Source organism: Centruroides vittatus, unplaced genomic scaffold (assembly GCF_030686945.1).
Source record: "Centruroides vittatus isolate TY-2023 unplaced genomic scaffold, ASM3068694v2 contig_391, whole genome shotgun sequence".
NCBI lineage: Eukaryota > Metazoa > Arthropoda > Arachnida > Scorpiones > Buthidae > Centruroides > Centruroides vittatus.
Window position 1 is genome coordinate 2,084,657 of NW_027122207.1, and position 12,415 is coordinate 2,097,071.

The 12,415-nt window shown below is 27.2% G+C and overlaps 1 protein-coding gene across 3 annotated transcripts in view; it reads right to left on the reverse strand.

Moving 5' to 3' along the window:
* Positions 1 to 12,415, reverse strand: part of LOC136975896 (cell adhesion molecule Dscam1-like) — a 124,501-nt gene that overhangs the window by 9,327 nt on the left and 102,759 nt on the right. For 2 of the 3 annotated variants that reach the window (XM_067271059.1, XM_067271057.1), the window contains exons 25-33: positions 11,745 to 11,765; positions 11,359 to 11,451; positions 11,072 to 11,257; positions 7,718 to 8,011; positions 6,771 to 6,935; positions 6,257 to 6,406; positions 5,129 to 5,241; positions 3,135 to 3,207; positions 40 to 154 (exon numbers count right to left, since the gene is read on the reverse strand). In XM_067271059.1, coding sequence (XP_067127160.1) covers positions 40 to 154; positions 3,135 to 3,207; positions 5,129 to 5,241; positions 6,257 to 6,406; positions 6,771 to 6,935; positions 7,718 to 8,011; positions 11,072 to 11,257; positions 11,359 to 11,451; positions 11,745 to 11,765 — 1,210 coding nt within the window. The remainder of the gene's footprint in view (positions 1 to 39; positions 155 to 3,134; positions 3,208 to 5,128; positions 5,242 to 6,256; positions 6,407 to 6,770; positions 6,936 to 7,717; positions 8,012 to 11,071; positions 11,258 to 11,358; positions 11,452 to 11,744; positions 11,766 to 12,415) is intronic. The other variant, XM_067271058.1, reaches the window with a different exon arrangement.

Here is a 12,415-nt window from a genome sequence, read left to right on the forward strand (position 1 = left end):
AAAATAATTCTGTTAATATAATATTTTAAATATTCTTACCCCACTTCTTTATTTTTACATGACTTTAATGGGCGCTTACTAATAAGATGTCCTCTAGATTTTTTTGATATTTGAAGACCTCTATTAATTGGTGGTACTTCCATTTCTAATATAGCTATAAAATAATTTAAATGTTAATATCTTCTTCGACAAATGAGGAAAAAAAATAATAATACAAATATCTTCTCTTAATGAATTACCAAATCTTTTGTTTATTGTTATTAAGAACTGATTTTTACATAATCATATATGCTAATATCATAATCATATATCAATTATAGTAAAATTTTTGAAAATGTTCAATATGATATAAAGATGTTTGAATTAATAACAGGAGGAATCAAGAATGAGTGCAATATACAGTTATCATTAATTAATTCCAAAAACCTTTATTAAATGTACAAATTTTTTGTAGGTCAGCTACTTATCAGTTTCCTTTAATAATTTAATAAATTCTAAAGATTCAAGGAGTCAATGATTTATTAGGGATTAAATATTTTTTGAAAGAATTTATGGCTTATCATTAGATCAAACTCTTATTATTATTTTTAATATAGAAGAATTATATTATTATTGAAGATTTGACCTGACAGTGAGATATAAATCAACTTGAAAACACTTAACACCACCAGTAAGTGCTTGATTCCTTAAACCTTACTATCTATGTTGTTATTTATGTACAAAGATGGACCAAGTGTATCAGAAATAAGCACCATCTTACTTCATTGAAGCCCTCAAAATCTGTAAATCAATATGTAAAGGGAACTCTGTCAACTACACGGACCAAAACATAATATTGATTGTTTAGAAATCCTAGTGTGATGTGAAGTCTACACAAAATAACATGATTTTCTTACTATTTTTTGATATATTTTTGTCTTTTAGTTTTTCTGTGCATGTTGCAGCAATGTACCAGATTGTAAAATATTTTTTTATTTTTCTATTTAAAACATGTTTGGCATTCACATATTTCTGTTCTATTTCTGTTAATATTTGTAAACATTCAATTTTGGAACATCAGCCTGATGAAGGTCATTAAATATGACTGAATACATTCGTTTTTTCCAATTTAATAAACCTTTTTTTGCTGCTGTACAAAGGTTGTATGTAGATAATAGAAAGATTGAGCAGATAGTTTTGAAAGATTTATTCCAAATAGTCTTTGCAACAAAAATTTTGTTTTGATGTTACAGAGAATGCTTGATGTTTTAAACTACCGTATTAGCCCGAATATAACGCGACCCCAAATTTAATGCGACTCCAAAATTTTCATAAAGATATTTAGAAAAAAAAAATAATACTCATAAAAGAATTCAAAGAAAGTAAAATTCAATCAGATAAGCATTTATTTAGGTATTTATAGCTAACAACACAGGTTACATTCATGTCAATAAAATTAAGTAATGTAAAACAAAATTAATATTACGTAAGTAACAACAAAAAACGAAAATGTTTATTCAGAATCTGAACTGTTTTCAGAATGAGAACTCATTGACTTCCGTTATTCATTATTGACTTTCGCGTTAGGGGGTAAAGCGGGTCTATTGACAAATTTTCTCGCAGTAGTACGAAATTTCTACTGACTTAACTTGAATGAGTCATATTTCTTCCCCATTTACAAACAAACCCGATGGCAATCGGTGAAACATGAGATAAATTACAGCGAGTTGAAATTTGATATGTTTATTTTTTGCGTTTTACGTATCAAATTACATTAAATTCGACACAAATAAAGCATTTTTGTCAATATAAAAATATTTTACATTGTTTAAAAGTAGAGAAAATAAAGAAAAAAAGATGTAATAATAATTTTTTGAGCAAAACCAAAAATTTCACAATTTTAAGATAAAAAATGGCGACTGTGAGAGCCTACGTGACTAAAAAGGCGGTCGAAAAATCACGTGACTAATGAACTTCGAACAAGCGGAGACATAGCCTTACTATAGTAGCGCTATGCAAACAAAAGCGCAGGCCTACTAACTAGATCACATGGTTGTTTTGAAGTGGTCGGTCGAGCTAGGTCTGACGTTCAGTCGCGTTTCAATCTCTGTAGGAAAATGTCCTTGTTTATATTACATTCCATTACTTAAACCCCGAATTTAGCACGAGTCGCTTTTTTAACGGAAAATAAATGGTCGAAAAATATCGCGTTATATTCAGGCTAATACGGTAATTATTATTTTATATTAATAATTTTATTTAATAATTATAATAATGATTTTTAATTAAATATAACTTTTAAAATTAAAAACATATCAGTTTGACTTCCAATAAATAAATAAACTAGAACATTATTGTTAATAAATCATTATAATTTCAATAAATTACCAATTACCCTACACGAGGGGATTCAAAAAGTAACGTAACAAAAGCTCTCCTCTACAAATTTTATTCCACAGGCAGATATAGTGATACAGATTATTATGGCACTGGTACATATTATTTTTCAACCATTCATTCATAGTCACCATGCTTGTCCAAACATTTATTCCAACGATATACCAAGGCATCGATGTCGGCAGAAAAGAAATCTGCATCAAGTCCTTTCAGCCACACCACGATGGCTTGCTGAACTTCCATATCTGTTTGGAATCGCCTACCACCCAGATGCTTCTTCAATGGTCCGAAGAGATGGAAATCACAGGGTGCCAGGTTGGGGCTATAGGGAGGATGTTCCAGTACCTCCCACTTGAAGCACAGTTTGCATATCTGTCCTGCCTTTATCGAACTCAGTGCATCAAATCCACACCTGTTTTTGTGACATGACATTACCACTGTACACCTCAACAAGTCGACGATGAATTTCTGCTGGTGAGTTGCCCTTCAGATCGAATCACATTACACACTTCCACGTTTGACCACATTTCTATGAGTGCAGCCATTTTCAAAATAATATTGCTAGAGTCTGACGCAATATTTGCACCATCTAACACCTGTGTGATAAAGCTGTGGTCTTCTGCTACTGCCCTAATGGGAAATTCGAACAAGAGGAGGAATATGACACCCCCTTGAGAGCTCTTGTCACCTTACTTTTTGAATTATCCTTATACTATGCAATTTATTTTAATATAAATCAAAAATATTCTAAAAATTACCAATTCCTTGATTTTCTTCTCTTCTTGCATCACAGTTTTGTTTCTGAGCAGTGATAGAAAATAATTCAGTTTCCTACAAAAAGAATTCTAATTTTTTATACTACACAAAATAAAATATAATAATAAATATATTTATTGTATTTATAATTATTTATGAAATCTAACAATTAAGATTGTGTCTTGTTATATAATTCAATAAATAGCATCACAGTAGTAAAAATAAATGGGATATGCATAACCTACAAGTTTCTGCTTTTAATATCAGTTGTGGCAATAAAATCAAAAGAAATAATTATGCATGATGATGGTTACTGAAGTAGAGTTTCTTTTGCTTTTGACTCATATTGATTTGGAACAAATTAAATTTTTGTGAAATTAGTTGAAACCAAATCTGAAATTTTCAGAATATACATAATTTTAAAATTTTTAGATTTTGTCTTCTGAAGATGAGTCTATAAATGCAAAAATGTTTTTCTGATTTTTAAAGGAGGTGACTTCCATTGTCTTATTAACATCACATTTATTACTAATATTCTTTAAATATTACAAAGTATTTGGAGTTTTTGTACAATTTTCCTCTAATAAAATATTATTTTATATTTACTTTGTTTTTTTATTAAAATTTGTGTTTGTCTAAACATAAGTTTATTTAAATTACTTTAGTTTTTTCCAAGAATAAACATATGAAATTTATAGCTATTAAAACTGTAGCGCTTCACAGCTATTATATATATATATATATATATTTTTTTTCCGTTTGTTTTATTTTATATTTTTGTTTTTCGTTTATGTCGTGTTGCGTGTATGTTTCTGTACGGGTCATTTTCGTTTCCTTCCGTGTTACCACCATCTACCTGCTGGCTGGACTTTCGTTGTGGTGATTGGCCCGTCGTGGGGTCACATGGGGCGGAGTGACGTCGGCTAGCGGGAAGTTATAAAAACACGTGTAACCCATGTACAGGGGATTTTTCTTTTTCTTCTTTGTCCTGGGACTGCTTCTTGAGGACTTTTGTTGGTTGGAACTCTGAAGACGTGGCGAGCCGTTAGAGGAAGAAAGCGGAGGTAAGAGGACAAGTGCAGGATAGGTGAATTACGGCGCTGAAAGGGAATCGACTTCTATCGAAGGAATTATACGAATTGAAAAAGGGATTACCATCTAACAACGAGGAGGACTAACTGTAGTATCACCGTCGGCAACGATTTTTGTATTACAAGAGAAAGTTTGTATATTTAGTCGTAATAATTGTCGGGTAAAATAGGGTCTCGTGTAGAAAGAAGGAAACTTAGGAGGGTGATAATCGGACAGTATTAAGATTGTAACGTGATCAGATTTCAGGACTGAGTCGTGTATCGACAATTAATCGTGTTTTTTTGTCTCCAATAAACCTTTGTTTGTTCAATTACATGCTTCCACCGACTATTCATTTCCATTTTTTTTGGGGTGTTATTCCCTTTCTTTCAAACCCGCAGACCACGTGTTTGCGGAGTTCACAAAACCATTAGTTAAATATTACTTAGTAATTCTAATTTTAATTTAGTCAATCAGAAACGTGTACTCAAAAAGATTTGTTTTATAGAAGAAAATATATGCATTGACATATATATATATATTATAAGTAATCTATTAACTGCTTTCAGGGAAGTTTTGAACTGAAATAACATGACTTTCAATTTGCATTGGATGTTTGTATATAGTTAATTGGGGCCTCCAGCCCATAAAGTTTCCATATCTGGTCTCAGATTTCATCTATCTAATTCCATTCTTGAGAATAAAGAAAGACAGACAGTGGATGGACAACTGGGTAGATGGACAACAGTGGAAATTCATAGGTCTACAATTTTTTCAAATTGCAGCCCAACTTGTAAATTTGTAAATTCATAAAACAGAAACTACTTGCATCATTTTTGTTTAAATAAAATATAATATTCAAATTATGAACTTTACAATATTTAAATCTAGTGTATAAATGAATATAAAAATATTTACTACTAACTTTAACTTCTCTTCTGTCACATCCAGAAATTATTCCATTTCTATCCTGCCATAATCTTCTATCTGATAATGGTGTATGGAATGTGGCATAGGGAGAAATATCATCACAAGTACCTATAAATTAATATAACAACTGTAATGATATAATAGACAAAATATATAATAGTATAAGGGTACTACTATAAAACAACACTTTTTCAAAATCATCAAAAACCACTCATTTTTTTGATCATTCATAGTGAATGACAATAATAATTTTGAATAACAATTGAGACCAAATTTTCATTAGAAAATTCAATTTTGATATCAAAATATTGAAAATCATCCTAAAAATGACTACAAAGTATCAAAATTTCAACATTTTTTGAAAACCACCAATTTTCAGACAAAAACTGATCAAAGGAAGACCAACTTGAGACCAAAATTAGAAAGATTCAGAAGATATTAAATTCCAAGTCATAACGATAGAATTTTTTCACTTACTTTTTCCATACTAATATATTTTAATTTGTAATCATTGTTATTTATTTTCCTTATTGCTTTATCATCTATTTTTCCATTTTTCTTTGGAAGATGAAACTTTTTTCTGTTATCAATTTATAAAGTGCAATAATTCTATCTTCATATTTAATATGAACTTTTTTTAGCATTTAAACAAACAATATTTTGTTTTAAAATGCTATTGTTTACTTTTATTCATAAATCATTTATATTTCAATGTACAAGAATTTTACAATAAAATATACTAATGTAAAAATTATCATTATACAGTCTTTATCTGTACTATATATTTTTTAAATTATAAAGATTAAAATAATTCAATATCTTGTATTTAATTTGTAATGTTTTGATTGAAAATTATTCAGATATTGTCAACAAAAATTTTAAACTGAAAAATTTACATTCTAGCAGAAAGTACTTACATTTTGAAATTTGTTTATATGTTTAAAGATGCATTATAACTTAAGAATTTTAGTAATTTATAATCCATTTATTTGTATATTTGATAATTATTAAAGTAGTTTTATCATTACAAATTTATTATGATTGTTTTATAACAGAACAATAATAATATTTTCATATTTTTCTGTAAGATAAAGTTTTATTAAATATTTTCTTATATACTTACTTATATTTTTTCTAAATGGATCTTCAAAAGGTACTACTTTCCTAACAGGTGAAGAAAATACAATTGGCAATGGGCGATTACTTGATTCATGATTTTGTTTCTTTTCATGGACAGATGTATCTGAAGTTAAATCATTTTTAATAGAATGATCTGAAATGTATGGAATACTATTTTTATTAACTACAATAAAAATATAATATTTTATAATATTAAAATAATTTCAAAATATTTATAAAGAACTGAAAAAATATATGTTATATACTATTGGAATAATTGTTACAGAGATGCTAACAAACATAAATAAATTTAATTTTAATTTAAAAAAATAAATAAAATAAAATACAATACAAGACACAAAACAATAGCTGAAAACTGAAAACATCAAAGAAAAAAAACAGTACATTATAGCAATATCAGAAGATGTGAATCATATATATTAAATAAGTTTAAAAAGAATATATACAGTTTTAAACATCACAATTTACTAATAAAATAAATTCATAATAAACTAAACCTTCATATTTTGCTTCTGTGAATTTCTTTCGATGACAAAGTATGATTAATGTTACTAATACAGCTGCTAATACTATAAATGAAGATATCACAGGAATTAAAACTGCCATATCACTAAATGGTGATGGTTCATCAGTATGCACAATGAGTTCTGGAACAATTGTACCTGAAAGTAAATAAAATTCAACTTAATCTTGTTTTATTTTTAGATTAATAATTTATATTTTTATAAAACAAATATAGAAATGTTTATTTAAAGTAGATTTCATGGCTGATAAACAAAAAGTTTGTATTAATATTATGAAAATAGATATCAGATTATAGAATAAACATCAGTAAATAGTTTTTATACCAGAAGATAAGGAAGTAAATAATAATTATAGATACCGTATTTTACGGACTATAAGACGCACTTTTTTCTTTGAAAAATTGCCTCCAAAATTCAGGTGCGTCTTATAGTCCGTAGTGTCTTATAGGTATTTTTTAAAAAAAATTGCTTAAAAATTAAGGTGCATCTTATAGTTCGTAAAATACGGTAATTACTATGATTACTATTTTACTTGTATTTGTAGTAAAAAAAATCATTTATTAGTGTTGTAGGGATTACATGTTTATTAATATAAATATTTTAGGATAATTTGTTGTAGATTTTACAGCAATGAACTAATATCATTTACTGTACAAATAACTTTTTAATTCTTTCAAATTCTAATTTAAAACATAAATTATCAGTTAAAGTTTTGAATGAAATAAAATTTAATTTCTTGATTTTTATGTGCACAAGCACATATCAATCAGAAACTTATAATGCATAAAAATATTTAATATCATCAATGGCCAAAACTATACTACTATTAAAATATTTTTAAAATATTAACAAATTTTACTCAGATATATTTATGAAATTTTCTCTATTCTAAAAATAAATTAATTTTAATATATTTTTACCTCTGAATTCTGAATGAGTTAATACATTATATTCTGCAACATTAGAACCAGCATGATTACGAGCTGTTACGCGAACAACATACCATGTTTCTGATTTTAAATCATTTAATATTAATGGGCTGTGATTTGGTTTAAGTTCTTTAGCAGCTGTAATCCAGTCTGTATTTGAATGTATGCGATACTCCACATTTAATGATGTTATAGGACAACCTTTATTATGCCAGGCTTCAAGATGAAGAGTTATAGATGTGATATTTGAAGTAATAAAAGCTTCTTTCTTTGGAGGTAATGGACCTAAAATATTAATTAAAATTACAAAATAAATAACTATTATACAATATATTAAATTCTTTTAATCTAATTTAGTTTTATACAATTTTTAATAAGTATAACAAGTTTAATATATCTCAAATAGAATATGTTTTAAAAAATTTCATTATATAAAAATAATGTATGCAGTAATTTTCTTTAAATGAAATTTTGTCTTTAATTTCAACTAATGATGTTAGGAGTCTTTAATATCATTTCCTATGACTTGAAAAATACCTCTGTTTCAGTTTGAACTTAAAACTTTTCTGGCAGAGTTAGCATTATTTAGATTTGACCTGATGTAAACTTGACTCTTTTTACTAAGTAACCCAATGAGATTGTACTGTACTTTGACCAGTGGTAGATTTAGCACTTCAGAGGCCCCAATTCAATTTTGAGGCCCCCTCTAAATATTTTCACTATCTCCTAGTCTCTTTAATGTGCATTCTACGTGCATTTTTTTTCTTCTAGTAGGCACTATACTGGTGGTCCAAAAAAGTGAGACATTGGGAAATAACATTGAAAATTAACAAATATAAAATTACAACTGCCTGGCTGTATTTAAAAGGTTACTGATGTTCAGATTGTATTAATTATGAAAATTGAAACTTATTGGTACAAGAATTGTTAAGTTTCAATAGGTAAAAGTGTTAAAAACAAAAAAAAATTAGTAATCCATGGATATAAAAAATAATTTATTTTTAAATTTACTACTGATTTGTATTTCAAAAATATAGTAATCTACGAATAATAAAAATTTATTTATAAATTATTATAATAGATTTCACTATTGTTTGGTAAATAATTAAGAGTAATTTAATTTAGGGAATGCTAAATTAGTGAACTGTTGCTCCATTTCACTAAAGACTCAGTAATGTTGTTGAACAATATACCACAATATTGAGTTGAGTGTAATTTATATATACCACATTTATTTTAATAAACAGCACTTCCTGATAGCAAGCACCAGAGCTGTGGAGTCAGTAGACAAAGCCTGACTCCAAATCTGATTCCAACCCATAGAATTTTAGAAAGTCCAACTCCAGCCTTTAAATAATAATAATTTAAAATATGTTTTGATTATATTAACCCAGAATGCCATTTCATCATTATCAAGTAAATCCTCATGGTACTTTTTAGTATTTTTTAGTGAATAATCAGACATTCCTATTGAAACTGCAAGTACTTATCTTATTTTTCTAGATTTTTTCATTATTACCCATCATCATCTTTATCTTCAACCAGACAATGACAAACAAAATATTTTCTATTTGTGGTTATAATAAAGTATTCAAAAACATTACATCTTAACCTAAGTCTTCTTAACCATTTTGTATGAAACTTTTGACAATAAAAATTTAGAATTAGCTAACACAGAATGTATTCAAATATAAATTTCTGAAAAAAAAATCAACTGTAATTAATGATATACAAAAAAAAAAAAAAAATCATGAAGTAAGGAAATCAACATAAAATAAGATCTTCTATTACAGGAGATCCTTATAATACATGGTAGGAAGATAATGCTCTTATTAGGAGCTTCATATAAAGTACATAATAAAAAACAGAGGATAGGAACGAATCAGAAGTGATAGGAACGAATTAGAATAGAAATTAAGTAGAAAAGAATAAACAAAAAGAAGAATGTGTCAAATTGTATGGTTGCTGTGGATCGCAAGTTTAATTGGAAATGTAAAGAAGTTCGGAAATACAGAATTTAAAGTGTCGTTTAAAGGCCTGCCGAGGAGGGACGAACAAGTCTGAAACACAAGTTTAAAGTGTATGTGTTCCAGGTGAACTAAATAAAGAACATTATTTTTGATCTGTAAGACTAAATATCTACATCCATATTTTCCAGTATAATAAGTCCTGTTAATATATAGAAAGTACTAGTATACAAAATAAATTTTTAATTAAGTTAAAAAAGGACACAAAGGCATAATAATTAAACAGACAGATTAACATTAAAAGTACTCAGACAGTGAGGCAAAATAAAAGGAATTTATTCATATTTTTCAATCTAGTAGATGTGGGCATATGTAATATAAAGTTTCAATTTACACTTTCCTTTGGGGTGCATAGTGCAATTCTAAATATAAGAAAATTATTTTACCACTTAGTTTTTTAATTTGATTGTACTTGCTATCTAATGAATGTTCGTGCACATGTGTTCTAAGCAACAGAACTATTACATTTGCTTATATAATGTAGGTGGCAAAAAATACAATAATAATTATCAACAATTTAGCACCTTTTGCCAGATTTAAATCTAAGTGGTTATGATCTAACTATTAATTGCTAGATCAGTTGAAAAGTATGGACATTTTATTTATTTTTTCTAATTACAGTACAGGCATGGACAGAGCTTTTAAAGTACAAACTGTCTGTACTAAATATGGACATATGATAACCCTATATTTATGATATTTACTATGTTTTTAGTTAACAGAAACAAACTGCTTATGTGAAGTCAATAATAAAAACTAAAGATGCTAATGTTTTATCTTTGACTTCATATAAGTAATTTGTTTCCTTTACATATATTTATTGTGAAATGTATGTGCTATTACTACTGTATTTATTTTTTTAATTACAAATCAGATAAATGTAATTATTTCTTATTGCTACTATTACTGACTAAAAGTATAAAAAATTAAATAAAACAACACAGAAAAGTTACAAAATATAAATGTTAAAAAGAATTGTAAGTAAAATTTAAATGATCAAATAAATTAATTTAGGTTATACTCCATACATTTAGTCAAAAATAATTCATATCAAAATCAAAATTATAAATAATATCATAAATATACTACAAGTATCCAGCTGTGAGTATATTGATATTATATTGATACTACATTGATAGAAACACAATGACAGTGGCCAAAAATCAATTTAAATAAATATAAATTTTCATTCTAAATTTAAAAAGATCATTTACATATAATTAAATATGTGATTCTTTACATCTAATTAAATGTATATTTATTACTAATTTTAATAGATACTACATGTGTTAACTAAACAAAATAATATGTATAGTACCTCCTCCTTTTGTTCTTGCAGAAACAATATTACTAGGATCACTTCTTCCTTCTTCATTTACACTTATTATATATATTTGATAATTGCTTCCGCATATTAAATCATGAATAGTATATGTAGTATTTAAAGATGGCAATCTAATATGTTTCCAATCATTTGAATTTCCTTTATAATATATTTCATAACCTATTAAGAAATAACAAATACTATTGAAAATAATTATTGGAATAAAACTTTTAATATAAAATTTAACTTACATTATTAAATTTAAATACATTTATATTTACCTGTAACTGATGTATGTATTGAATTACTCCATGATATTGTTATTGTAGATAATGTTACTGATCCAATAACAGGTGTTGGAGCAATTGGAGGTCCTTAAAATGAAAAAATCATTCATGAAGTAATAGTTTACCTCAGAGCCAGTCTGAGCTACAGGCACGCTAGGCAGTCATCTAGGGTGCAAAAATCTAGGAGCACCACAGCCAGCATCAGTTAAAGGGAAATCTAAGTGACCTTTAACTGATGCTGGTTGTAGTGCCAAAAATTTGCCTAAGGCACCAAAACCCTTGGGCTGGCCCTGATTTACATATTACAAATATTTTTAATAATTTTAAAGATTTTAATTTTAATTTTATTTTAAAATTGAAATATTGGAACAAATACTCACCATGATCAGATTCCTGGTTTACTACATAACAAATAAGACTAAATTATTTTTATTAAAACTAAGGCACTTTATTAAAATTAAAGTTAATTAAAAAACTTTGTTAGATAAAATTTAATTTAAAAACAACATTAATTTCAAAATAATACAAGAATTTTAATTTGTAAATAATATAAAGCATATAATGATTTAAAATAGCAAAATAAAATAAATTATAAAATTACCAAATTCTTGAATTTATATACAACATAGAATATAACAGAGAATGAGCAGTTACTTATTGTGACATTGTCACAATGCTGGGCTGCAATTTTTAATCATATTTTTAATTTATTTAATTTAAAATACATGCTCTCCACCTCAAATTAGTAGTGTCTTGCCCTTATGCATCATACTTTTCCTACTAGCAATACAGTCATGCCAGTCATCTATCTAGCTCCTTTCAAGTGAAAAGTTTTTGAATTGAAATAACATGACTTCCAGTGCAAACTGTAATTTCATATGTAGCTGTGGGGTCTCCTGCCTTTAAGCTTTCCATATCTGGTCTCGGCTTTCATCTATCTAACTCTGTTCTTCAGATTAAGGAAGGACAGACAAATGACAGTGGGAGTTTACAGGTCTACAATTTTTTCAAATTGCAGCCCAATAATTTTTGTATACATTTGTGTTCTAAT